Source organism: Cucurbita pepo, chromosome 2 (genome assembly GCF_057944985.1).
Source record: "Cucurbita pepo subsp. pepo isolate OVF chromosome 2, ASM5794498v1, whole genome shotgun sequence".
Lineage (NCBI taxonomy): Eukaryota > Viridiplantae > Streptophyta > Magnoliopsida > Cucurbitales > Cucurbitaceae > Cucurbita > Cucurbita pepo.
In genome coordinates, this window is record NC_141799.1 from 1662215 (window position 1) to 1688968 (window position 26754).

General features: G+C 35.6%; 5 protein-coding genes, 1 long non-coding RNA gene and 2 other non-coding genes across 10 annotated transcripts; 5 read left to right on the forward strand and 3 right to left on the reverse strand.

The window, feature by feature from the left end:
* Positions 1–331: 331 nt before the first annotated feature.
* Positions 332–2296, reverse strand: LOC111788235 (peroxidase 46). Its single transcript, XM_023668517.2, has 3 exons — positions 1958–2296; positions 1173–1352; positions 332–981 (listed from the first exon to the last, which is right to left on the reverse strand). Exons 1-3 carry the CDS (start codon positions 2171–2173, stop codon positions 400–402), a joined length of 978 nt encoding a protein of 325 aa, XP_023524285.2. The 5' UTR covers positions 2174–2296; the 3' UTR covers positions 332–399.
* A 143-nt stretch (positions 2297–2439) lies between these two features.
* On the reverse strand, positions 2440–2513 carry TRNAI-AAU (transfer RNA isoleucine (anticodon AAU)). The gene has a single exon. It is a non-coding gene; the product is annotated as a tRNA-Ile (tRNA).
* Positions 2514–2661: 148 nt separating this feature from the next.
* Positions 2662–8489, forward strand: LOC111788203 (putative transporter C405.03c). 2 transcript variants are annotated; one of them, XM_023668472.2, is made up of 8 exons: positions 2662–2852; positions 5237–5611; positions 6445–6659; positions 7254–7324; positions 7417–7518; positions 7694–7811; positions 7981–8116; positions 8382–8489. In XM_023668472.2, the coding sequence occupies exons 1-8, from the start codon at positions 2802–2804 to the stop codon at positions 8448–8450; spliced, it is 1137 nt and encodes a 378-aa protein (XP_023524240.2). In that variant the 5' UTR covers positions 2662–2801; the 3' UTR covers positions 8451–8489. The 2 variants fall into 2 exon arrangements, with proteins under 2 accessions (XP_023524240.2, XP_023524239.2); XM_023668471.2 differs by lacking the exon at positions 2662–2852 and adding an exon at positions 2954–4432.
* A 1554-nt stretch (positions 8490–10043) lies between these two features.
* LOC111788306 (uncharacterized) lies at positions 10044–13036 on the forward strand. The gene is made up of 5 exons (XM_023668633.2): positions 10044–10321; positions 10977–11130; positions 11518–11615; positions 11753–11818; positions 12795–13036. Exons 1-5 carry the CDS (start codon positions 10136–10138, stop codon positions 12831–12833), a joined length of 543 nt encoding a protein of 180 aa, XP_023524401.1. The 5' UTR covers positions 10044–10135; the 3' UTR covers positions 12834–13036.
* Positions 13037–13704: 668 nt separating this feature from the next.
* LOC147793362 (uncharacterized) lies at positions 13705–17823 on the forward strand. The gene is made up of 3 exons (XR_015419826.1): positions 13705–13792; positions 13975–14051; positions 17686–17823. It is a non-coding gene; the product is annotated as an uncharacterized LOC147793362 (long non-coding RNA).
* On the reverse strand, positions 15127–17965 carry LOC111788271 (putative phospholipid hydroperoxide glutathione peroxidase). Its single transcript, XM_023668586.2, has 6 exons — positions 17639–17965; positions 17307–17383; positions 17114–17175; positions 16268–16386; positions 16017–16184; positions 15127–15413 (listed from the first exon to the last, which is right to left on the reverse strand). Exons 1-6 carry the CDS (start codon positions 17906–17908, stop codon positions 15384–15386), a joined length of 726 nt encoding a protein of 241 aa, XP_023524354.2. The 5' UTR covers positions 17909–17965; the 3' UTR covers positions 15127–15383.
* Positions 17966–19656: 1691 nt separating this feature from the next.
* LOC111788113 (eukaryotic translation initiation factor) lies at positions 19657–25006 on the forward strand. 2 transcript variants are annotated; one of them, XM_023668311.2, is made up of 9 exons: positions 19657–20078; positions 21075–21146; positions 21341–21436; positions 21665–21856; positions 22095–22192; positions 22281–22368; positions 22449–22799; positions 22887–23129; positions 23670–25006. In XM_023668311.2, the coding sequence occupies exons 1-9, from the start codon at positions 19932–19934 to the stop codon at positions 24678–24680; spliced, it is 2298 nt and encodes a 765-aa protein (XP_023524079.2). In that variant the 5' UTR covers positions 19657–19931; the 3' UTR covers positions 24681–25006. The 2 variants fall into 2 exon arrangements, with proteins under 2 accessions (XP_023524079.2, XP_023524080.2); XM_023668312.2 differs by having other exon boundaries at positions 21668–21856; positions 23670–24795.
* Positions 20504–20609, forward strand: LOC111789460 (small nucleolar RNA snoR103). Its single transcript, XR_002814358.2, has one exon. It is a non-coding gene; the product is annotated as a small nucleolar RNA snoR103 (small nucleolar RNA).
* Positions 25007–26754: the final 1748 nt, after the last annotated feature.

The following is a 26754-nucleotide window of genomic DNA, read 5'->3' on the forward strand; positions in this document are numbered from 1 at the left end:
ACCATAGCAGATATTGTCTTTTTTTTGGGCTTTTCTTATCAAGCTTCCCCTCAAGGTTTTGAAAACGCTTTTGCTAGGTAGAGGTTTTCACACCCTTATAAGAATGTTTTGTTCTTCCCAACGCTTCTGCTGGCACTCGTTCCCTTCTCCAATCGATGTGGGACGTCTCAATCCACCCCTTTCGGGGCTCAGCCTCCTCGCTAGAACATTGTCTGCTGACTGACTTTAATACCATTTGTAACGGTCCAAGTCCACAAATATTGTCATCTTTGGGCTCCTGTGGTACTTCCAATAGACGGGTATTTTAGGGAATTCTTGGGTCGAAATGATCCAACAAAATATAATAACTATATTTTTAATAACTATTGTATATAATACATATATATTTTTTTACTATTCTCAGACATTATTAGTAGAACAAGACAGTCTAATTTCCCCTTCGTCCCCACTTTTAACTCCAACACTACTAAGTTTCAAGAACGACTGACCCCAGTTCTCAAAAAACCCAATCTGATCCTTAGCAAATCTCTCCACGTGAGCCCTGGTCCGGCCGTCGCTAATCAGAACGGAATCCGACTGAAACAGCCCCTTGTGCGACAGAATGTTTTTGTAGTACTGATTGTCGAAGACATTCGCCGTCGCCGGATCGTTGTCAACAACGACGGTAGAGGCGGCTCCGGCGGGGCACCGCCGCATAAGCTCGTTGGCGTAAGTGCCGTCGAGAGAGGCGTCGATGAGGGTCATCTGCCCGTTTGGACCCTTTCTGAAGCGGTCGTTGAAGGCGCTACAGTGGGCGGTTCCGATTGTGTGAGCTCCTGAGAGTATGACGAGATCGTCTGCCGACAGTCCTTTTGATGAGAAGAGACTCATCATTTGGTCGACTGAAAAGCTTGTGTCGACGATGTTTGGTCGGACGTTTGTCGCCGCCGATATCCTTCCGTCTCGTCGGCCGGTTGGGACTTCGACGGAGGGCCCGCCGGCCTGTGCCAAGGAGGAAATCAATAAAGAACACGGCAATTGAGAGATTTGAAATGGTGTTTAAATTTCAAACAAGCTATGTCATTTCTTCTTATAAATTGTTTTACATGCACTTACTTTGCGACGTACACAGTGCATAAAAATAATTGAATTAGGCTCGAACAATATTTTTTATGAATGGACAAAGAACTCACGAATTCAACGGCATCTCTAGCGGCCAAAACAACCACGTCGGCACAAGAAACAATTCCGGGGCAAAAAAATTCTAGAGTTCTTTTAGCTGAATCGATCGCTTCAAATCCTCCAAGAGACTTGTTTGCTGGATCGGTTCGTTCTGTTTCGTTTCCTTGAAGTAATATAGAAGCGTCACAACCCTACAATTTTATATCTTACAACAATTCAATAAAAGAAAAACTAAATTAAAATTTTATCTGTAAATTAAATAATTAATTTAATAAAGAACTACTTTATTGATTTATTCATTATTAAAACAACCACCAAATTATGAAATGTAACATGCAAAAAGAAAATAAACTTTAATAAAAATCCAACAAAAAGTTTGTACTACGCCGGCCCGCCCACAGTAATGATAAAGGGCAATAATGTAAACAATAATTAATCCAAATTTAAAATTTTAGGCGGGTTTATTAAGCATTCTGTTTTTAGTTTTTTTCATTTTTAAACTTTTTTTTTTTCATTAGTAATCATTCAAATGTTTTTCTTAAATAATATATTTTAGTTTCCAAAATTTGATTTGAATTTAAAAAAATATTTGAGAAAACAAAATAACTAAATTTACAAATGGAATTAATGTTCAAAGTTTCAAGATTTTAACAACAATTTAAATTTCATTGTATAAAAAAAATTAAAAATTCATGTTCAAATTTATTAGCTAAGCATAAATACTAAACAACATTAAAGCAAGATCCACGACAAAATTGAGAAGAAGATACGGCGTCGTTTTACCAAAACAACTGACCTCGACGAAACAGTCATGGAACATCAATCGGAGGAGCTTGCCGGGGACGGTGGGGTCCTCGGAGGAAGCCGATCTGACGGCATTCTTTACAATCAACTCCGCCGCAGGACACGTGGCAGAATAGAAACCGAACGATAAGGCCGTGGCCGGAAGAAACAAACCCAGAAGAACAAAAAACTTGCAGCATATCTTCCAACACGACGCCGCTTTAGCCATGAATGGGCATAAAAGGGAGTTCGGAGTGGCCTTGGTTTAGCGTTGGCTTAGCATTATAAGGAAATGGAATGAAAGAGAAAGGAGGAGGCAAATGAATTGTAGTGTTCTTTAAAGCGGCATTGAAGACGTTGGGTGGTGGCAGAGTGTTAAAAGTCACACGGCTTTGAAGAGACATGTTTTGGCCTTCAAGCCAAGCATTTACTCCTAAAGCCCTATTTATGGCTCTTTAAAATATGAAAAATGAAATAAAATAAAATAAAATAAAATGGCCCATGCAGGTTTCGAACCTGCGACCTTCGCGTTATTAGCACGACGCTCTAACCAACTGAGCTAATAGGCCGGTTGAAATGAGGAGCACTATTTTTTGTATTTATATGTTAACTATAAATTAATTATTGGGACTAATTTTAAAATTCATTAAACCTCCAAAAATGAATATAATATAACAAGCGGCTGGAAGCAAGTGTATCCATCGCGTTATGTAGTTTCATTTGGCGCGGAGGGAGCTTCAAATTGAGAGAGCGCGAAAATCCTAGCAGAGAGTGTGTGGATTGATCATCTTCATCAGCATCATCAAGCGGCCGAGGGATTAACGAACTTGTTCCCCAAGGCGACTCATGATCTCTCGATGGTTCAGTACAGGCTCGAGGAGGAGTTTCAGCAAAGCTATCCTGACAGCGTAAGAGCAACACGATCTTCTTCTTTCTCTTCTTCTTCTCGTTTATTGAATCGAGACATTAATTGGATTAAGGAGGAATTTCTAGGACTTGAAATGAATATAGAATTGTTTAATTCTCTCTTCACTGTTGGCATTTCACTGTACTAGTGCCAGATTCAGAGTTTGATGTAGAATTATTTCATTCTACATCGTTAAGAGCATCATAAGCTCTCTCTCGATCGATCGAGGCACTATTTGGTTTGTGGATTAAGTTCAAGATCTGAAGATGAATTTGAACTACTTCATTCTCTCGTTTTTGCTGTTATTTCACTGTACTAATACAAGATCACGAGTGTAATGTAGAATCATTCAATTCGACAGCGTAGGAGCAAGTAATCAATCCTGACAGCGTAAGCGTTTTTCTTCTTCTTCTGAGTGGAGGTAATATTTGGTTTGAGGAGGAAATACATGATAATATTGAGAAAAGTTATTTCATTATCTTTTGGCTATTAGCATTTCACGCTAGTACCGCAAGATCTTGATCATAACGTAGAACTACTTCACTCAACAGCATAAGAACAAATAATCTGTCCTGACAGAGTTACTGCAACATAGTTCATCTTTTAGGGGAGGCACTATTTGGTTTGAGTAGGAAGTACTAGATCTTGAGCTTAATGGAGAGTTATTTCATACTTCTATTTGAGCTTATTGCTGAATCGTCCCCTTCTCTCGTCTGTCGGCATATTTCGCTGTACTAATCAACAATTTGTTAGAGTTCTTAACTTTAAATTGTTCATTTCGCAGTATAGATATTGTTGTTCTGAGAATGGACTAGATAATTTTCAGGTTGAAGTTTTCGGAAATTTGATCATCCTGCAATTTCTCTTTATTTTCGAAATTCTGATTCTAGTGAGCATTTTGATTTTTTATAAAACATTTGATTAAAATTTTCCATGAAAATGGATTCAAACAATGATGATAACAGAGATTGTGAGTCTCTGTTTGACGTTTGAGATTAAAAATCACCTTAGAACACTACTGAAATTTTTCTCCGTACCTTATCTGATAAACGTATTATTGGTAATTGTTAGAAATTAGAAATATTTTTTAAACATTTTTATTAATTTATCCTAAATTTATTTTCCCTTTGGCGCGCACACGCGTGCCATATTTGTCGCTCTGTCACAAAACCCACTGAACTCTCAACAAACTGTCATCTTCACAAAGCATTTCCGAAAAACCAGACTACATTCATTATACTGATGCCAAATCCAAAACCTTCTAAATTCCAATGCACTTTCTCGGCAAACAGCAGCTCGTTTCTGAGCACCTTTCTCAATTGACGAGCCAATTTCTCTGTCGATCCAATTACCGCCAAGAAAAACAAACAAAAAACAACCTCCTCAAATTAACACCTGTTTCTCGAGGGCAAAGAGGCTAGCTCTCGTGATGTTTATCAATTCTTAGCCGAAATCGAGCTTGCCGGTTCGATTTTGAGCGGGGTTGTCGTTGGTCGGGAAATGGGCTTGAGGTATAAGTTTGGTTTGGGATTGATTTGTATGGCAGTTCTTATATGGGTTGCTTCCGCGGAAATTACTCAGGTTTGTTCTGCTTTCTTTGGATTTGTTAAGGATTTATTGTTGTTTTTGTTTGGGATTGATTGTTTCGTTAATTCGGTTTAAGAACGTTAATCACGTCGAATATTGGATTCTCTTTAACATGCATGGACAGAACAGTGGGGTGAATGTTTGTCTGTTACATGTTTGGGAAAATTATGAACCAACATGATGATTTTGACGTGGATGCCATTGTTGTTCAACTATGTTATTTGATTGTTCTTTTTGCTTTGCCTTGTGTTCGTTTAGACATTTGCCATGCTCTTTTGCTTTTAATTTTAAATATTTTGTATGTGTTGAAGCAAGTTGAAATTTGATTTTCGAATTCTTGTGAACTATCAATAAAATAGGTTGGAACTGCTTTAGTACTATGTTAATTCACTACTAAACTCGACATATCGAGTGAAATAAGGGGTTCAAATTGCTCTAATGTTGTGTTAAATTACTGTTATTAAATTTAAGCTTTAGCTAATAGTTATGGTATATTTATTCTTTTATGTATATTCTTAACCTTTCTATTGACTTGTAGCTTGGGTATTAATTTGATTGAGAAATATGCGAAATCTTAATATGAATTGTAGAGGTTTATATCAAGTTAAATCACCAATAAATTTGCTGAAGTGTTTTTAAGTGAAACGCTTATTATATAAGCACGTTTCGAAGAAAATGTGTTAAACGCTTCATCTTCGAACACTGCACATTTTTAAGAAAGACAGTCACAAACTTATGCTTTGTGTACATTCTTAGAATTTGGGAAAACTACAACTTACCCAATACTTGTTTGTGCAGAGAATCTTCACTGAATATAAACAGCCTTTTGCACTCTCTTATTTAGGGGTGTCTCTCATGGTGGTATATTTACCAGTGGCAGTTGTCAAAGATTTGGTTTACAGCTTATTAAACCCAGATTTACTCAATGACCACCATGAAAATGATGGCTCTGTTCCAAGCTCTTCAATTGGACTTGGTGTTCCTTTGAAATTTAATGAAATACATTATAAATTTGATGAAGACTTGAAAAGCTGCCTAACTAGTGACAAAGATTTGAGTGAAAGGGAAGAGGGACAGCCTTTGATGTCTAATTTTGAATCACATCATAAAGTTAGTACACGGGAAATCATTGAACGCAGCCTTTACCTTACTCCCATATGGTTCACTACTGAGGTACACAGTTCTAAACTGTTTTTGTTTGTTGACTTTGCTGATTTTGATGTTTAACATTGTCTACTCTATGTTCTTTTAGCTGATTATAAACGTGGTTGATATTTGTAGCTTAACGTTCATTTGTGATTAATAACTCTAGTTAAACAACACTTTTGGTTTCTGAACTTTTGTGAACATAACAATTTAGTCTATGAATTGTCAAATTGGTGACATTTAATTTTTGAACTTTAGTATGTACTATTTAGTCCATGCACTTTAAAAATTGTATTAATTTAATCCGTACTGTGAAAAATCCATGAAAAGAATTAAGAGTTTAACGACTTAGTTTTCTAGTTTTAACACATTTGATCTCTAATAAGTTTGGTAAGATATTCCATTAAATCTTAACAATAGTTTTCACAATAGAGACTAAATCCTTACAAAATCATAGTATAAATTGTTACATAGTAAAGTACAAAAATTTAATTGTTACAATTAGAGTTCAAGGAAGGACTAAATTATTAGATTACATGTTTTTTTTAACAAAAAAAAAATGGTCCTATTTGATAACGTTTTGGTTTTGAGGTTCAGGCTGTTCTAATCCTCGCTCAAAAATATTTTTGAGATCATTGCTAGAATTTGAAAAGTGATAAAGTTATTGTTTTCTGATTATAAAATTGGACCAAGATTTTAATAACGTTTTCAAAAAGTGAAAAAGTAACCAAGGAAAAAAAAAAGAAGAAAGAGGCACTGTATAAATATCTATTGAGTTCATCGGTTATCATTGATTGTTAACTTTAAGATCTCATTTATCTGCAATGTCACTTTGATAAATTTGTTTGAGACTTTCACAGTACTTCTCGAACTCAGCCCTGGCAAACACGAGCGTTGCTACGGCAACCATCTTAAATTCCACATCAGGCCTTTTTGCCCTGCTGTTTGGAGCTCTTGTTGGACAAGAATCCATAACCATTACCAAGGTGGTTGCTGTTTTCATTAGTATGGCTGGAGTTGTCATGACAACCCTGGGAAAAACTTGGGCAACTAATGGGTTCCCAGTCATCTCTGAGTAAGTTTTGCCATTGATTACCATAGTTTAAATAATCTTTATTTCATATTTAAGATGAAGCAATCGCATATGACTTTTCTTTTGGCCAAGAGCCCAGCCCTGAGTCATATATACAATACACACACGCACGTGCACACACACACGCACGATGTATTGGGCCTCAGCCACTACCCACGAGGAGACTTCGATGAGATTTTCATCAAATAATGTTTGTCTAAAGTTCCTACTTTCTGGTGTGACATATTTTTATTTGCTTATTTCTATTTTATTTAATTGATATGTCGAGCTCACTAAAATTTTCGAGCCAATAAAAATGTCACATTAGAAAGTAAACAGGAGCTTCTTCTTACCACTAGTAAGTAGGCAAGTATGGTTCATTTTCATTATCGAGCTTTAGTTACACTTGTGAGGAACTATCCCTGAACATTTAATCCCTTATTGTCTGACCCGTGCCTTGAGCTCTAGTATCTTACATTTTACATTGTTTCCAGATAACCAGCTGTTGATGCTAAAGTCCACCTTAAAATGAAAAAACGTCCACATGTACTAAATTCTTTCTTGTAACTTACTGTCTTTTTTTCCTTTATTGGTGAGGTCTCGAGGGAGAACCATCACCGGGGACGTTTTTTGTCTTCTCTCCGCAGCAATCTATGGATTATTTACTGGTATGGCATTCTAAGCCTAACTAGTAACTGTTTTTGTTGAGGATTCAAATGTTTTACTTCATGGTAATTATTGAATTGTGTGATTGGTATAGTGCTGCTCAAGAAATTAGCTGGATCAGGAGGAGACAGGATTGATGTGCAGAAGTTCTTTGGATATGTTGGTCTATTTACCATAGTGGGTCTTTGGTGGCTTGGTAAGTAGTGTTTGGTGAATGTTTATCAAGTCAATTTGATGATTTGGTTCTGTTTAAGTTTCGTTGTGCCTTTTCCATTAAATGGTCATGTGAAATTGTAAGTGATAGAATTAACCAAGACAATGTTGTTGCTGCCTTTAACTGCATTGTTCTTACTATTAAAGTCACTCTGTAGTTTGGCCTCTAACTGCTATGGGCATTGAACCTCCTTTCAAGTTTCCTCCCTCAAAATCCATCACCGAAATCGTGGTTTTGAATGGCTTCGTTGGGAACGTTCTATCCGATTACTTTTGGTATGTCGAGAATACTATATATTTTTTGGGTTGACCACATAGCCCTCTTCATGACAACTGAATGAAATTTTGCTCTCTTTATTCCCCAAAATATTCATTTTACACTTGTTGTTGATGCTATGTGATTGTCTTGAATTACATACATGGAGAAACTGTTTTGCCCTTGCAGGGCCCTCTCTGTGATTTGGACTTCTCCATTAGTTTCTAACCTGGGCATGTCATTGACAATTCCACTTGCTATGCTGGCCGACGTGATATTGCACGGTCGTCGCTACTCCACCCTCTACATTGTAGGTTGTGTTCAGGTAAACGCTCATCCGCTCAACAAAATTTGAGCATGATATCTATTTAGTCGGTATTTTGGATATGTTTAGTTCGCATCTGAATGTACTCATAGGTTAAGGAATCTGTTACTATCCCAAAGCTCGATGGTTTGATCTCCACCCCAATATTCATATATCATGCCATCTTATCTAAATCCTAGGATATCGTATTTGTACTCGAGCATTCGATACAGAGGCGGGCAGGACGGGAAGTTCTTAGCTCTATGTTCTTCTGCTTTCTATTCAGGTATTTGCTGGATTTTTCATAGTGAATTTTTCAGACAAGATCTCTGCTGGAGGCAGCCAGTGCCTTTGAAGAAGAGGAGGGTGTACATAGAGATTTGGTATAATATAATACTGGGAGACACTGAAAGAACTGGTGGAAACTACTTTGAATCATGAGACGTATGAGTATATAATACTGGGTTTTAGAGGGAAATTGTAAAATATTTCAAGATTTATAGGGGAAAATAACATTAAAATTAGTTGTTATAATCATATGTGTTAGATTTAGAGACTAGTTTCTTTTTTCTTAATTTTTTTTCTTCTAATTTTCTAATTTTTTGTATTTTATTTTACTTTTTTTATTAGTTTTTGTTTGAAAATCATTAAATAATATATACGGTTAAAATGAGATTATAGCTAAGTTAAATTTTTATTTTTTATTTTGATAAAGTTGTTAAATCTATTTAAAAAATTAACATGGTTGAAAGAAATTAATGAGTTTACTAGCCTTCAAAGTTGCTTTAGTTAAAATGGTTAGTAATCATGACGATATTGTCCATTTTGAGCATAAGCACTCATTGTTTTGTTTTGGCTCATTCAAAAGGCTTCATAGTGTCTACTTTGAACATAAACTCTTATTGCTTTGTTTTGGGCTTCCTCAAAAGGTATTGTACCAATAGAGATGCATTCATTACCTATAAGCCCATACTCATTATCTAAACTAGTCAACGTGGGACTCACCCCCAACAATCCTTAACAATCCTCTCCTCGTACACTACTATGGAGCCCTCGAACAGCCTCTCCTTAATTGAGTCTCGCAATTTTTTTGTTAGATATTTGAGGATTCTATTGTCATGACTATGTTTAGGGCATAACTCTGATACCATGTTAATAATCACGAATCTCCACAATGGTATGATATTGTTCACTTTGAGCATATAAGCTCTCATAACTTTGTTTTGGGCTTCCCCAAAATGCCTCGTATCAATATAGATGTATTCTTTATCTATAAACCCATGATCATTCCCTAAATTAACCAATGAGACTCGCTTCCAACAATCCTAAAAAAAATGAGTGAATGAATTAGCATAAATTAAAGTTTAAAATTTTCATTCGATAAAATTAAAAAAATTTGAGTGTTCATTGCAAATATATGGTAAGAATTATAAATTTTATTATTTTTATTTTAAAATTTCATCCATTAACGTGTAAAATTTTAACTTATATAACTTGTTTGTTATGTTTAAGCTTAATAATAATTAAAAAAAAAAAAAGTACCATCTTGAACGTTATTTATTTTATAATATGAGTGAACTACAAAATTTATAATATATTTGATTTAAGAAAAAAAGAAGTTAAGATGTTTATTTTTAAAGGGAAAAAGGTAATATTATTAATTTGTTTCTAAGTCAAATAAAAAACAGTGATTTATTTGTGTAATTCAAAATAAAACTTTTTAAATATATTTTTATATTTTATATTTTATATTTTAGTACAACAAATATTGGAATATGAGAATTTAAATGAAAGAATACATGTTTTATTAAGACATAAGCAAACATTAAAGCAAGCTCAGTATATTCTAGCTTTCGAAAAAGATTTAATTAATTATATTTTTATAAGTAAGAAAAAAAAAAGGATTAATCTCGTTGAAATATAAATATAAATATAATTAGAGAAAAGCAGAGCACAAGGATCTGAATCTTAAACTACCGAAGCGACTAAGCGAGTTTAACTTCAACTCCACCATCGAAAAATCCGAAACTTGTATTCTGAATGGAGAAGGGCAAAGGTTTGATGGTTGACGGTCGGCGATGGGCCGTCGATTTCACCGACAATTCGTCGTCGAATTCGACTCGCGATATTCCTGATCCTCCCGGTTTCAACCGTGCTTCTCAAGATCAGGACGATTCGACTCTCAGCCGTCAGAAGAAGGACGCTGAATCCAATTGGAAGGCACAGGTGTTACTCGAAATTCTATTATTTTGGTCGATTAGGGTTTTTGTCTATTCGATTGTGTTTTGTGATTGTTCGTGCTTAATTTTTCGGTATCTCGCTGAGCGGTAGTTCTTAGGCGGGATTAGCGAGTTTTGAAGCGAGAAACTATCGATTATCCTTTTTAGAGGATTTCGGTGGGCGAGATTGCATATTAGTGGAAACCTTGTGCTGTTTGTTTGATTGCTTAATGACGAAATTTCGAGAGTTGAGTGCAATCTCTCACCTTCTTAAGCATTTCCGATGGAAAATTCTTTGTCGAATCTGTAAGCCGTTTAGCTGTTGGAGAAAATTCAAACAACTCTCCAAGGTGAAAATCACACATGTTGTTTTACAAAAGAAAAAAGTTCGTAAGATGAAGGTCTTGAAATTTGGTTCGAAGTATATAAACTCTAACCACTAATCGTTTTTATTTTCTTGTGAAGAATTTCTGTCCATGTTGTGAATGGTTCTAATATGATACGGTGCAGTGAACTTATAGTTCCAAGTGTTTATTAACGAAGCCTCTGGTTCTGAATCTTTGTTCCATGATGTTTAATCTGCGTCTTTGTTCTCATGCTGTTTCTTTACCATCAAGAATTTGATTATCAAATGAAGTACCAACCTTACAATATATGAACAGAAAGCTTGGGAAGTGGCACAGGCGCCTTTGAAGAATTTGTTCATGATGGGCTTCATGATGTGGATGGCTGGAAGCACTGTTCATTTATTTAGCATTGGTATCACATTTTCAGCTCTTTGGCAGCCCATAAGTGCCCTGCAAGGCGTTGGAAAGGGTAGGATTAATATCCTTTTTTTTTTCCAACTTTACTTCATGTTTGTTAGTGCTAAGCTGGCTTTTAAGAGATCTTCCAACGACCCGAGTCTCCTTATTAGTGTATTCTACATAAAGAGGCATTTTTAGGAGAATAATCATGTTTCTTGTTTCATTTTTTTTTGGTGGTTTGGGCCTTCTAAGTTCTTTGTTCTTGATCAAGTTTCTTTTATCAGCAGATTCGGAAAAATGTTAAGCTTAATTCTTACTGTTATGTTTGTAGAATCGCTATATAAGATACATATTTGTGAACTAGGAAAAATAATAGAATTTATCGATGTTGACGATTTGATTCTAGTAGGTTTAGCTTATTGTTGCCTGTTACTATTGATATATCTTCTCGCTGCAGTTTTTGAGCCTTACAAGGACAGTAAAGTAGATCTTCTTGGACCTAAGTTGCTGTTTATTGCCCTTAACCTTGGAGGATTAGCATTAGGTGTTTGGAAGGTGAGTTTTCTAATTATTATTGTTATTATTGTTCTTTTTATGTTTTTATCACTTAATCCCTAATATGTTCTTAGCATCTCTCTAGCATTTGGTGATCACTGCTTAATTTTCCCGTATTTCGAATGTGGCTTTTGCAGCTTAACACATTGGGGCTTTTGCCAACTCATATATCAGACTGGGTTTCATCTCTGCCACCTGCTCAGGTCAGAATTTACTCGTATCCTAATATGATTTTCGTCCTTTTCTCAGGCACGTGCTGTGCTTGTGTATGTCACCTGAACTTCTCAAAGCTTTCAGAAATGATATATGGAATTTGTTATATTTATCTTGTTGGGCTTCATGTTTCAGTAATGCTTGGTTCCAAATCTCTTGTGCTTAACTAGTAGTCACGGTAGTCGAATGGGAGAGTTCTCTGTGTTCAGTCATCATGATGTCGATGACTTTAAATCTTGATGATCGTATATTAATAGTATTAATATTCTATTAGTTACTCGAATCTAAATGCTATCGGATTAGCGTTTGTGTAGTGCGAAATTAGGTAAGGTAGGAATGCTTGGACATTGACGAAAGTATGGGGAAAAAATCCCCATGCTTTCGTTTCTCTTAGGATGCAAGTTCTGCTAATAATCAAGAAGCAATATTCGTCAATTGGTTTGGTTGATAGGATTTCTAGGCCATCTATTTTGTATACTTTGTCTAGGAGAGTTTAAAGGGATTTTAATGTGGACGAGTTGCGATTACTAATGATTGGCAGTGGAAAGGTTAGCGGTAGTAAGCTAGATTGCGTACCGTTATTTAGTTAGGTTGGATGGGAGAAATCGGAGAAGAGAAAAGCCAACGTGAGCATAACTTAACCGGTCTAGGCATTAGCATTTCCCGATCAAATCCTTGCTGGCAAGGGCTTCAAACTAAGGTATGAGAACATGGACAGGGGTGTTTATCTCCTCGGCGAACTTCTCGAGCCCCATAAACAGTCGTCCTTATGGTAGAAGTTTTGCATCTCGGGGACTTAGACGAGGGGAAGAAAAGGAAAAAAAAAAAAAAAAAAAAAAAAAAAAAAACCTTTCGGACTTGACCACAGATTTTTATGAGTGCCAGCATCTTGGAACATAATCTCTATGATATTAGTTCTTCAATCCATTGTAGCATTGCTAAAGAATTCACGGTCTTCCTTTTCAGGAGGTCGAATTTTCGGGTGGTGGCTTTCCTCTTCGTTAAGATGCACACGACTTCCTGTGAAACTAACAGAGGAAAACATGGATCTGCCTGTTGATGATCGAATTTCGCAAGCCGATTGCTCGTGTTGTGCATTAACATGATGATCTCTCTTTGTATTACGCCTGCATGGATTATAGATTGTGTTTGATCAAGAACAATGTTACAGATGTGCTGCTGAAGGCACAGCTATTATTTTTATGGTACACTCGTGTTATGTTTTTTTTTTCCCAAGCTAGTTTCTGGTAGCAGAATGAGACTTACTGGTAAAACCATCCCATATTATATGATTAATATATTTTTGATTTTTTAACATTCAAATAAAATTTCTAAACCTTAGATTATATTATAAGTAGTATTAATTTTGTTTTTTTTAAACAATATTCCCAAGAGGAGAAATCATAAATATGACGTAATTAATCCAAAAAATTGAACTTTATTTCCCCAGCGATTCCATGCACAAAATGGGTTAATTTATACAAAATATCATATTACTAAATTTAAATTTTGTACTTTTATTTTTAAAATTTTAAATTTGTTTCCAACTATTATTTTGTAAACATTTTCATTAAATTAAAAAGAAAAATGTGATGGCGACGATAATTTGTAAAATAATGTTGGCCTAAGGTAAATTTAGCCTGTAAATATGTATTTTTCAGGTCACTATGGTATAAATGGGCCCGGCCCATCTAATTTGAAGCCCGGGAACTGTGGTCTAAATGGGTCCAGCCCATCTAATTTGAAGCACCGGCCCATATAATTTGAAGCACTGAGAACTGTGGTCTAAATGGGCCCGGCCCATCTAATTTGAAGCCCTGAGATGTATATAAATATAAAGTGAGGCGAGAGGCAGAAGTTGCCCCTGTGGCCAAACAGCTCTGGAGTTTTTCGCTGTTATCCGGGATTAGGTTTGGCGAAACTCTTTTTCGGTTCCCGCTTCGCGGTAGAGACGTAACAGACAGGTAAAAGCTTCTTAACTCCTCATCTCAATGCCTTTCCGTTGAAATCATTTCTTGCATTTCTTCTCTCTGTTTTTCTCTTCGCCGTCGGAGAATGCCGTTCTTCGACTGTAAGCCTTTTTTTTTTTTTTTTTTTTTTTCCTCCCTATCATAACGTTCAGGCTTTGTATTGAATATGATCGAAGCATTTTTGACTTCGGATGCAATGCTGCGTAAGAAGTGGTTACTAAGAGAGCTTCGTTCGCAATAGAAGCATTGACAGGTATCAAACGTTTTTGGCTTTGGCTTCATAAATGTGCAGTTATAAGATTAGTTCACAATAGAAGCATTCCTCTTTTAATTTTATTTTTAAAATTATAATTATTTTCTTATTATTTCTCTGCATGATTTTCAATTTTTCTTAAAAAAATACTGAGGCTAACAATTACCTTAAACTTTATACTTTCTTTAAAAAAAAATAATAATAATAATAATAAATTAATTAAATGAAATTAAAAAAAAAAAAATCTAAAAAGTTCCAACTTTTAAAGAATTTCAAAATTAACTATAACATTAGTTTTAGTTTTAAAAAAGAATAATGTTATTAAAAGTTATATTAATACCAACTTTTTAAAAATTTCAAAAACATTAAAGTTTTTTAAAAACAACTTTAAACATTTATAACAAATTTAATCTATGAAGTATAGTTGTTTTCGTTTAAATCTTTTTAAAGCTTTTTTTTTTTTATGGAGTTAAAAGTTGTTAAATATATTATTGGTGGCAAAGTATTTTCAAATTTTTTAAAAAATGGGAAGGTTGTTAATATATATATATATATATTTAATTTAAGATTATTTTTAAAACAAAATATTAATAATTTTCATCTAAAACTAACATTAAATATATTTTAAGAATATTAAGTCAAATACAAATTTTTTGTTAATCTAACATTCTACACAAATTTAAAAAACAAAAACAAAATTTTAAAAACAATTTTACTTTGTTAGATATCAAAACAATATTTATAAACTTAATTTAAAAAAAAAATAAAAATCAAATGATACTTTGAATGATTAGACGCAGTGAAAATGGACATTGTCAGTGGTGGGTGTTCTGCTCCTACCCTAAACCCTAAATCTCAAATTCGAAACCCTAAACCCTAAACACTATGCAGCGTTAATGGTGGGTGTTTTGCCCCTACCCTCTCTGGCATCAGGACTGAAAAAGAAAAATTTAAATCATCGACGCCCTTGGCGGCATTAGGACGGGAATTAAAAGAAATGGCAGGACGAGAGAAAAGAGATGCGCAAGGGAAAAGATAGTGGAGAATAATGATAACAGAAAAGGTCTAGCAAAGGTTAGAAAAAAACATGCCAGGGAGATTAGGCCGTAAAAAAAAGCCTAAAATATTCTCACAAGACATTTATTTTACTTGAGTTGTGCTCTCATCCATACATCCCACACTAATATTTTTAATTCTCAAAATACCTCACTATAATAATAAATAGGGTTCCTCACTATAGGAACAGAAATGTACATACTCAAAGGTTAACTCGCATTGGATGACCCTCTATGACGGTAAAAGCAATTTAAACTTCTTCTTCAGCTCTAGATTTTAGGCGGCTACAAGCCTTTGAATATCTTTCTGAAAAACAGAAAACGTAATCAGAATAGCTAAAGTTTAGCCTGATAATCACTTTCTTTTCAAGCATGGTTAGCCTGGTTGGCTGTGGATGCATGGCCCGTGACAAACATGAAATGAAAACATATTTAGGTATTCGGCTCAGAATTGGGGGACATGTATGCAATGCAAAATATTAGGGGAGGAAGGACTGAATCTTTATGAGTTAGTGACTTGGGAAATATGCATTGAAAAAGTTAAATGGAGAGAGATGAACAACACTATGAGATCCCACATCGATTGGAGAGGGGAATGAATGCTAGCAAGGATCCTGGGTCGGTGGATTGTGAGATCCCACATTCAGTTGGAGAGGAGAACGAAACATTTTTTAAAAGGGGTAGAAACATATCCCTAGCTGGAAATGTCTAAAGGGAAGGCCCAAAGACGAAACATTCTTAGGGGTAGAAACCTCTCCCTAGCTGAATGTTTAAAGGGAAGGCCCAAAGAGAATAATATCCGCTGGTGGTGGGGTAGGGCGGTTACAAACACAATTTAATAGCAAAAACTAATGCAACTATATTCATAAGTCATAAGGTCCCCCAAAAAAGGGGGAAAAATCAGTCATACCTCAATTTGAAGAGGGGATGTCGTTGGTGGGTATCTCTCAATAAAGTTACCATTTTTGTCCAACAAAAATTTCTCGAAGTTCCACTTGATAAAACCGCCTAAGAATCCTCCAGCACTTGATTTGAGAAACTGATAAAGTGGGGCAGTATTTGGACCATTGACATCAACCTGATGTGCAGCAACAATTGTATTACTATTTTGCCAAGTTCACCTTATATAGCGTTCCGTGACAATACGTGAGGTTGGCGTACCTTGTCGAAAATTGGGAACTCTGCTTTGAATCTTGAGCAGGCGAACTGCTTGATCTCTGGGTTGGACCCAGGTTCTTGGCCTCCAAATTGGTTGCAAGGAAAAGCCAAAATCTCAAATCCTTCCCTCCCAAACAAACACACACACAGATTGAGATAAATTCAGATGTAAGTGAAAGCTAACCAAATAACATGAGTAAATTGCGCACAGCCCGAAAGTATATGCAGTATACACCAAGTAGAAACCGATTCTCTTAACTAGACACCGATAGCCCGAAACTTCTAACTACACTACAAACTAGTCAGGTATCATTAGACTCCAAGCTCCAAAATACATAATCTACATGGATGCTATTATTATGCGTTCTTGCAAGCTCTTGGAATAGTACATGTAGTAACAAGAAAGGTTCATACATTCGCTAGGGATATGTCCAGCCTAGCAGAGTTGATATCATAGAAACGCCTAGATAGAAACGAACTCGAAATGGATATCGGTGTAACAACTTATCGAAGCATATTGACCCAAAATTAGCTAAACTATCCTGTCCCCGTTGCAGTAACCATGTTATAAGCAAAAGAAAGGCAGTCATTGATGGAAAGACAAAGTCATGTCATGTAACGGCCCACCACTAGCAGATATTGTTCTTTTTTTATTTTTCCTCACGGGGTTTCCCTGAAAGTTTTTAAAACGAGTCTGCTAGGGAGAGGTTTTCACATTCTTATAAAGGGTGTTTCGTTCTCCTCCCCAACTGATGAGGGATCTCACATGTCAGATTGGCTGGAATAATGTCGGGTGTTCTTCGGAGTGACAATAAATAATGCAAAGCCCTAACGAAAACATTTCCATACCTTGAGCTTTGTACTTCTCATACAAGTGTGACAGTTCTGTGTAATTTCCAGTCGCGAAACCACTGTCATTAACAAGATAAATCTTCAATGAAGTGATCAACATACAAATTCTTGATCATCTTTTCAGGAAAATCAAGTTGCATAATTTAAATCCAAGTATTGAGCCTAAACAGATTTAGCTAGGGCTGAATACCATCTAGATGCAACGTTTACTATCAGAAGAACCTTCCCTTTGAAATTGTTCAGAGAAACATCTTTGCCATCAATATCCTGCACCAGAAAACAGTCCTTACACTTCGCAAACATTCAAACAAAATCCATTTTGAAATTCTCTAATCGGTCTGATTCAGAGTTATCACCAGCATCAATGCTTGCTGAAGTGAATATCAAACGAATTTCACAAAATTTCTAAAATATGCACAGACAAACAAAACAGTAGCCAAACCATAATCCGCCACTCCCGATGAACAACATTGAAGAATTACCGATCAGACGAAAAAGAGTTATGAGTAAACAGAAAAGCACCTTAACAGTGAAATCATAAATACTTTTCTCCGACGCCGCTCTCGCAGTTACACCAGAAATTTGAGCTTTCGAGAAAACACCGCGAGAAGATGACGACTGGAGAGTCAAATCATTGCGCATAAAAACTGACTTTGAAGCGGCGAGCGAGGTTTTGACGGAGGGAATCGAGGTAGTCGCCATGGAAGGCCGCGAAGCAAGGGAATGGCAGAAACTTGTTCTGGTTTGTGAACGGACATTGAAAGGAGACGAGAAAGTGGCGGAGAAAGACATGAAAGCTCTGTGAATGTGGTGGGCAGGGAATTTTGGTGTGCGAGTTGCAGGGCGTTTAACAGTGCCATTTTTCCTAGAGAAGGGTTTTAAACGTGGGAAATGATTTTACACGTGTTATTCTCTAATTAATTTTCATATCGTTAATCTCTCAACATATAAATTAAATGATAAATAATTTCGTTTTTCTCTTAAATGGTATGCATTTCATGTCAATAGAGATGTTCATTTAACATGTGAAAACAGTGTCTCGTAAAAATTCTCCTCGACCGAAGCAGAAAATTTCCGTTTAAATGGAAAATAAAGAGGGAGTGAGGAGCAATTCCTCCCATTAATTATGAGGTCGGAGGCTCGAGAATAAAGATTGAAATGAAGATCAAGATGAGAAGGTTTTTCCGTTCATGTCTTCTCTGTGGACATTTCTACTTATATATATCATGAAATTCATTAAACACGGAGGATAATATTATTTTAAAAGATATTTGGAATAAAATATGTTTAAATGAATAAAATTGTAATATATTTTTTAAAAGGTTTTTTTTTTTATTGAAATTGTTATAGAATTAAAATTTATAATGAAAAATTTAAACTTTAATTTTTTTTCATTAATTTTTGTTATTTTAAAAAATAAGGTAAATTTGGTTCAATTAACTTAAATAAAGAAAATTATTAATGATACCAATTTTAGGCACCAAACTTTGAATGTGGAAGCTTTCAAATGTTTGGATATAGATGTGGACAGTTTTGCATTTATACTCCTTCCAAAAATGGGAAAAGAAATGTCCATGCATTTACAATGAGTTATTTGCTGTAAAAGTCAACTATATCTATATGGGCCAGCGAAATCAAGCCCACAATGCAATATCCAGGCCCATTTCCTGGAAATTATATTGGGCCATAATAAACCGATTAGGCCACCGGCCCATATAATGCTCTTCGTAAAATTTAGCTATATCTATTTGGGCTAACACAGTCGAGCCCACAAAACAATATCCAGGCCCATCTTCTGAAAATTCTGTTGGGCCAGAATAAACCGATTAGGCCACCGGCCCATATAATACTATGCGTAAAAGTCAAGGAGCTCAAGCCAACAACCTGGCAATCCAGACCAACCCAATCCAATCTATAAGGGTTGGGTTGGGTTAGACAAAAGTCAACTATACAAATGTCGATATTTTAATTGTTTTTAGTTTGTTGAACTACGTTGATATGTTACCATTTCGTTTATTGTTGATGATTGAACTTCTTTTTTAATAATTATAGATTGATTTTTGAACTTTTAATTATATTTTATCTAGATTGTATCTAAATAATTATAAATCGGGGATACATAATTTTTTTTAACAAACAACCCAACCCTCTGGGTTTGGTTGTGAAAATTTTCGGGTTGGGTTACCAATCCAACCAACTTGAACTTTTGGGTTGGGTCAAAAAAATCGTTAAGCCCAACCCAACCGGGACCATGTACACCTTAACTATATCTATTTGGGCTAGCAAATTAAGCCCACAAACAATATCCAGGCCCATTTTCTGAGAATTCTATTGGGCCAGAATAAACCGATTAGGCCACCGGCCCACAAATATCTACTGTATTTTTTTTTTCTTTTTTAAGTATTTTAATTAAATTTGGAATCGGCTTTCATGGAATAACAATGAAAGAGACGGAACGGATTAGATTTTAATTGTTATAAAATTAATTACCGAAAAGAAAAAGAAAAAATGGTTAATAAAAAGAAATTGATTAATTAGAAAAGGGAATAACGGCAACAATAAGGGTTTCTTTGGAGCTCGCGTTTCTCCTCACTCACCCCATTTTTTCTCTTTGCAGCTGCGAAGAGATTCTGAGAGAGACGCAGGTAGAGATAGAATCCCGACTCTGTCTCTATCTGTCGACAACAATCGAACATCCTCCATCTCAATCCTCTCCGTTTTCTCCGCCATCAAGGATTCTTTCTGTCTTAATCTCTCTTTCTCTCTCTCCTAATCCCTCTCTTTGACGCTCAACAACGAATTCCTCGGTCGAGTTATGCAGGAAGATAAGTCGGTGATAAGTTTGAGACCAGGTGGTGGCGGTGGCGTTCGTGGAAGCAGATTTGCTACTACTCGCTTCGATTCATCCTCTGCCGATTCTTCGTCGCTTCGTCCTCATGGCGGCGTTACGTTAACCCTTAAGGTCGGTTTATTATCCATACAGCGCTAGGGATATGGTTTGCGTGATGTGTATATGCGTATGAATTATTTTTGGAGCTTTCATGGTGTATTTATGTTCTTTTTATTGTGTGGATTTGTTTATTTAGATCTAGAATGTATCAAAGTGTTACCTTTTTCCCGTTTTGACGGTTTTTTCTCTGGGTTTTGCCTTACCACTGTTCACGTCACTTGTTTTTAAATTGTCCTGCTCTAAGTGCCAATTGAATCAACGGGTATTGTAAAATTTGATGAAAGTTTAGTTGGCCTTGGGTATTGGTTGACGTCGTTTTGTATTTTTCTTGTTTAAGATTTTTAGTTGATAATAGCTTATAGCTTCTAGCATTTTTGTTAATCGTGATTTCTTGATTTCTTCTATAAAGTGATATTGTCCTAATTCTTGCCAGGGCACTCAAGTACGTGTACCTGATGTAAATATGGACATAGAATATTATGTAGGATTTTAGGTGGGCATAGCTCGAGTTAACGATGCCCATAAAGAACCTACATTACATATTGAATTACAAAACTTCTGGAGATTGATATTTAATTGGGTATGGGGCATTGATTTCAATCTGCAAAAGTTTATTATGTTAATGAAGTAGACCAGAAGCCCATTTTTTTAGTCTCTATGGACTGTAATTCTGTGTATGTGTGCATGTATATACAAGTCGTATATCTATGCCTTTGGGTCATGCATTCAAAACCTGATGATAACCATTTTATGAGGGATCCTTAAGTTGTAAACATAAAGTTAGGCCATTTTTTTCAGATTAGTTGAGGGGTCCTCAAGTTGTTGCAGGAACTTTTGATTATTAATTAAAGTCTGTCGTGAGAAATTCTCTATCTACATTTAGGTATGCCTTGTAGTCCACTTTTTGTTATAGTTCTAAGTAATCCCTTATTCTAGATCAATTGTACAACTTTTATGATGTGTTTTATTATATCTCGTCTAATAATTATATCTGTCTACTTGTTTTAGACTGGAGATCTACGGTTTGAAGGTTGTGAGCGAATCCAGTACACTCGAGACCAGATTCTGCAGCTTAGAGAGGTACTTGTTCATTTACCTGTACCGAACGCTTATTTAGTTTAATTGGCTAATGCTTTTTGTTGGTGGAAAGAAAAATAACCCTTTTCTTTGTTATGTCATATTTAGTTCAAACAGTGGCATTGCTGGGATCATATTTATCATCATATACAATCACCACATGTATAGATTGTCGATGAACATTTTTTTCTTCTCAGGTTGCAACAGTCCCTGAGGATATCTTGAAGGTCAAATTAGAAGTCGAGACAGAGATTTTTGGGGAGGATCAAACATGGGCTCGTGCTGAAAACATTGTATGTTTAATATTTTTGTGATTAATAACATCCATTTTGGAACAGAAGGAAAAATTTTCTTTTCTGTGTCATTGATATGGATCAGTTCATGACTCAGAACATTAAGTTACTGTGCTGTAATCATAATCTTGCCTGAACTATTCCTTTACATTCTTCTTTCCATACAGACACGCCCACACATACATCCTTGTTGAACTTTAATTACTTATATGTTCCTATTTTCTTCAGCAGCAATCACAATCTCAAGGTCGTTACTTTGAGCCAGACAATCGAGATTGGCGTGGTCGATCTGGGCAGTTACCTGCCTCTGCAGAGGAAGGATCTTGGGATGCAATTCGTGAGGATAAGGATTTATCAGGTCAATCTCAGTCGAGGTTGCATGACTCTAATAATAGGAGTCAAGCTTCTGGTAACCAAGGGGTATTAATTTCTGATCAATTTTACTTAATCCATCTGAGGTTATATCAATTTTGTTATTATATACTCGTTATTGTTATGGTTCATCTCTCTTTAAATTTTACATGTGAAGGGTTATTATGGGGTCTTCCATCTATTCTATTCACACAAGCTTTACGTTTGACATAAGTTCTAAAATGAGCTCCTTTCTCAATCTGCTGACCTGGCATTGTTTTTGTTTTTTCTTTTCCTGCGCAAATAGGTTGGTACTGCACCTGCCCTCATCAAGGCCGACGTTCCTTGGTCAGTTAGAAGAGGTAATATCTCAGAAAAGGAACGTGTTTTGAAGACAGTGAAAGGGTAACTATCATTCTCCAGATTTAGTATTTCACAACATATAATGGAATATTGGAAAGTAAGATAATATTTCCTCTTCTGTTTTTTACAGTATACTTAATAAGTTGACTCCAGAAAAGTTCGACGTACTGAAGGGTCAACTGATTGACTCTGGAATTGTGTCCGCTGATATTTTGAAGGTTCCTACTATTGCATCTAGTTGTGCTTTGAGATATTTTGTTAGATGATGGACTAACATGATTTTAGTTATGGAATATAGGAGGTTATATCACTTTTATTTGAGAAGGCCGTGTTTGAGCCCACATTTTGCCCTATGTATGCACTTTTGTGCTCTGACCTTAATGACAAGCTTCCTCCATTCCCATCTGATGTTCCTGGAGAGAAAGATATCACTTTTAAACGTGTTCTTTTAAACATTTGCCAAGAGGCATTTGAAGGTGCTGAGCACATAAGGGCAGAAATCGGGCGGCTGACTGATCCTGAGCATGAAATGGAAAGAAGAGATAAGGAAAGAATGGTTAAGCTTCGAACTCTTGGAAACATTCGCCTGATAGGTGAGCTTCTTAAACAGAAGATGGTGACTGAAAGGATTGTTCACCATATTGTTCTGGTAATTATCAGTACCCGTCTGTTTAGAGTTCTTAATGTTCTTTGTTCTGAATGGCCTGTGTTGTTAATTCAATTTTTTAAAAATCAGGAGCTGTTGGGGTCCGACAATAACGTATGCCCTGCTGAGGAGAATGTCGAGGCTATTTGTCAGTTTTTTAACACAATTGGCAAGCAGATGGATGAAAGCCCAAAATCTCGGCGGGTCAATGATGTATATTTCAGCCGGTTGAAGGAGCTCGCTGCAAACACTCAACTAGCACCTAGGTTGAGATTTATGGTCCGTGATGTGCTTGATTTACGGGCCAATAATTGGGTTCCTAGGCGTGAAGAGGTGAAACTTTTTCTTTTAGTTAAATATTTATTGTCTTAGAATTTCTTTGTTTGTGTTACTTTATATGGTCCTCTTATGTTATGCCTTTCTGCATTTCCCTAGTCTTGTATGTATACCTTGAGATAATATTGGTGGCTACGTTTCTATGTAATAATTTATCATGACAAGTTCAATGTTTTTTTTGGCTAAAATCCCTTGAGAGGATCAATTTGCTGGGACTTATATTCTCTATTTGCTCCTCTTTTCTTGTATCTAATAGCTTCTAGTAATGAAAGTGTGATGTCCCACCTTGGTTGGGGAGGAGAACAAACCACCATTTATAAGGGTGTGGAAACCTTCCCCTAGCAGACGCGTTAAAGCCTTGAGGGGAAGCCCGAAAGGGAAAGCCCAAAGAGGACTATATCTACTAGTGGTGGATCTGGTCGTTATAGAAAGATTCCATTGAATTCATTCTTGGAGATTTGTTCTTGGGTTTTCTCTAAAGATTTTCTTTTTGTCATGCCAATCTGCAAATCTAATGGTTTGTTTTTTGGGGCACAGGTGAAAGCAAAAACCATCACTGAAATTCATTCAGAGGCTGAGAAGAATCTAGGGCTTCGTCCCGGTTCAATGGCAATGATGAGAAATGGCCGTAATGCAGAGGCACTTGGGGGACTAAGTCCTGCTGGATTTCCTGTTGCTCGTCCTGGCTTTGGAGGTATGATGCCTGGAATGCCTCCTGGAACGAGGAAAATGCCTGGACTTGATTCGGACGATTGGGAGGTGGTTCCTAGATCCCGATCAATGCCAAGGGGCGAGCGTGCCCAGACGCCATTAATTGGCAAAACACCTTCCATTAATTCAAAATATCTACCTCAGGGAAGTGGTGGTGTAATAACTGGGAAAACAAGCGCCTTGCTACAGGGCAGTGCTGCATCTCCTGCACGAACAAGTCCCATGCCTGGAATCCAGCCCGTCGCTCACAACGCTAGACCAGTTCCTCCAGTTGCATCCACCATATCCTCTCCTCAGAAGCCAACAGCTCCTGCTGTTGTATCCAATTCTGCTGATCTTCACAAAAAAACCGTTTCACTGCTCGAGGAATACTTCAGTGTACGGATTCTCGATGAAGCGCTACTGTGTGTTGAGGAGCTAAAATCTCCAGCATATCACCCCGAGGTTGTTAAAGAATCTCTTACCATAGCACTTGAAAAGATTCCACCATGTGTAGACCCAGTTGTTAAGCTTCTTGACTACCTGCTTCACAAGAATGTCTTCACTGCAAAGGATATCGGTACTGGGTGCCTTCTTTACGGGTCCATGATGGATGATATAGGCATCGATTATCCGAACGTGCCAAACTTTTTCGGTTATACCCTCGGGAAGTTAATATTGATCGGGGGTTTGGATTTTTCAGTCATGAAGGAGATCCTGGAGAAGCTCGAAGATAACTATTTCCAGAAGTCCATTTTTGGTAGTGTTATGAAGATCCTCAACTCGAGCCCTTCTGGAGAAGGAATTCTGGCAACTCAAAGTGTTGAAATCCAAGCATGTGAGAATTTACTTGCGTGAATTGGGTCATGTGGGATTCATTTCCCATTACGTTTTTGATAAAAAAATTTCGTTTCGTCACGAAAGATGTTTAACCGATCCGTTTTATTGAGCTGTACATTTCTTCTTTTTTCGAGTTCTACCATCAACTTTGTTAAGTAATTAGGAGCTTGCTTGGATTTCTCTCGCTTCCCCGTCGAAGTCGTCTCGGGTGGCATGAGAATGACAGGAATTCAGGTTTCAGTTTTTACATTAGATTTTGAATTATGATGTCAAATACATTGCTTGTTGTACTTTAGAGCCCTTAAATCGCCCCTCAGCTTTACCACTCAATAATCCTTCTTTTTCATCTATTGTCAAATGCAGAACTTTTGCCTACTGAATGGTACAACAAAAGCTCGATGAGTTGGTCGGGAGGGTGGGCAGGTATTCGAGGAGTTCCCGACATTTGGGTCGATGATATATATTTTAACTAGTTGACTAATACTTATGTTGAGACGTTACTATTCCATGAAATTGGTCGACTTGGATCGTTTTTCTTGGATATAGCCGTAGGGCCCCTTAAAATATCGTTTAATAATTATTATAACCCTATTTTATTTTCTACTTTAAATTATTATTTTAAAAAAAAAAATTGTTTTTCAAATAGTTCCTAGTAACATGGTTTTGTGCCCACTGAATTGGTAGAGCATTTTGATAGGCTTTCTTAGAAAGACAGCATAATTATCGATAAGACGCCACCCATTGATCCATTAGTTGAATTGGTCAATTCTGTACCACTTTCCTTCCCTTTGAGCCTTTACCCATTAAATACTCTATATCCATGCTCAATGAAAAGGAGTGTGACTGAGTCGATTTGATACGTAACGAGTAAAAAATAGGTAAGATTAATGAATTTTCTAATAAGAAAGATGGTCTCGAGATCATCTACGATTATAAAATTTAAAATTTGAACTATTTTGAATTTAATCTTTTCTTTGATGAAGGACGATATTTTCAAGCAACGTTTTTAATAAGTAAAATTGGGTGAGTATTTACGTGGCCTACTGAAAAAGGTGACTTTTTTTTAATAAGACGGGATGAATATAAAGTAGAGATTTAAACCTATCGTTCACGAGAATAACACTGTAGTTTGTCCATGCCAATAGATGAACATTGTCAATCCTATTAGAGATATTACGAAACATTTTCTTCGATAAAAAAATTTTACTCAACAATTGGAAGGTGGATATATCAAACCATCGACTCTTGAGATCCAACATTCATACTCGAACTAATATATAAAATTAAATATTTTGTAATATTAAAGTTTTTTTAAAAAGTTAGATTCTTATTTTTCGTAATAATTATTATGTTTTTTGACGCCAAAAATGAAATATTTATCGGTAAATATATATATATTTAAAATTATTGTGAACTCAATAATTATATTTTAAGATATAATAATATGGAACAAAAGATTTGCTAATCTTGTGATACACTAATCTTATAAAATATTTATGTTCCAATTATTTTTTAGATTAATCACAAATTAGTTGCCTAGACGTTCTATGACTCATTCTTCTATTCCTTAATATTAAAAAAAAAAAAAATTAAAACAGTATTTAATTATTTGACACGTTGCCCCTTAATTCATGCAAAATATTGTTGAAGTGATAGGGTTAGATATTACAATAATTAAATAATGAAATTGAACTAAATAAACAAATATTAAAATAAAAAAATGAGTATAAATATTTTGAGGTGAATTTTATATAAATTAATTAAATCCCACCAATCACGATCGAGCATGGGATAATACATTAATTATCTTTTGTTTTTGTTTACCAAAAAACATGATAAGCCAAACAAATAACACTAATTTATTGAAATATTAATATTCAAAATTAAATTATATTAAAATGTTCATTTATACCCAAATATTTTCATTTTAATAATTTTGAGGCTAATAAAAATAAATAAATAAATAATATTTATATTAATATGCATATTTAATATAGTTTTGAAAAAAAATATATTTTTAAGGAAATTTTTTTTGTTCATAATTTTAATGTCTAAACCCACGTAAAATATTAGTAAATAAAGTATTATAAAT

Excerpts from the sequence above, each read along its gene's own strand:
- LOC111788235 (XM_023668517.2), bottom strand. The coding sequence starts at position 2,173 with ATGGCTAAAGCGGCGTCGTGTTGGAAGATATGCTGCAAGTTTTTTGTT. Across the intron at positions 1,353-1,957 it reads TCCATGACTGTTTCGTCGAG|GGTTGTGACGCTTCTATATT; the intron begins GTCAGTTGTTTT and ends ATAAAATTGTAG. Across the intron at positions 982-1,172 it reads CTAGAGATGCCGTTGAATTC|GCCGGCGGGCCCTCCGTCGA; the intron begins GTGAGTTCTTTG and ends TCCTTGGCACAG.
- LOC111788203 (XM_023668471.2), top strand. The coding sequence starts at position 4,352 with ATGGGCTTGAGGTATAAGTTTGGTTTGGGATTGATTTGTATGGCAGTT. Across the intron at positions 6,660-7,253 it reads GGGTTCCCAGTCATCTCTGA|GTCTCGAGGGAGAACCATCA; the intron begins GTAAGTTTTGCC and ends TTTATTGGTGAG. Across the intron at positions 8,117-8,381 it reads ACATTGTAGGTTGTGTTCAG|GTATTTGCTGGATTTTTCAT; the intron begins GTAAACGCTCAT and ends CTTTCTATTCAG.
- LOC111788306 (XM_023668633.2), top strand. The coding sequence starts at position 10,136 with ATGGAGAAGGGCAAAGGTTTGATGGTTGACGGTCGGCGATGGGCCGTC. Across the intron at positions 11,131-11,517 it reads CCTGCAAGGCGTTGGAAAGG|TTTTTGAGCCTTACAAGGAC; the intron begins GTAGGATTAATA and ends TTCTCGCTGCAG. Across the intron at positions 11,616-11,752 it reads TAGCATTAGGTGTTTGGAAG|CTTAACACATTGGGGCTTTT; the intron begins GTGAGTTTTCTA and ends TGGCTTTTGCAG.
- LOC111788271 (XM_023668586.2), bottom strand. The coding sequence starts at position 17,908 with ATGTCTTTCTCCGCCACTTTCTCGTCTCCTTTCAATGTCCGTTCACAA. Across the intron at positions 17,176-17,306 it reads GTAAACGTTGCATCTAGATG|TGGTTTCGCGACTGGAAATT; the intron begins GTATTCAGCCCT and ends TGTTAATGACAG. Across the intron at positions 16,185-16,267 it reads AGTTCCCAATTTTCGACAAG|GTTGATGTCAATGGTCCAAA; the intron begins GTACGCCAACCT and ends GCTGCACATCAG.
- LOC111788113 (XM_023668311.2), top strand. The coding sequence starts at position 19,932 with ATGCAGGAAGATAAGTCGGTGATAAGTTTGAGACCAGGTGGTGGCGGT. Across the intron at positions 22,369-22,448 it reads TGTCCGCTGATATTTTGAAG|GAGGTTATATCACTTTTATT; the intron begins GTTCCTACTATT and ends TATGGAATATAG. Across the intron at positions 22,800-22,886 it reads TTGTTCACCATATTGTTCTG|GAGCTGTTGGGGTCCGACAA; the intron begins GTAATTATCAGT and ends TTTAAAAATCAG.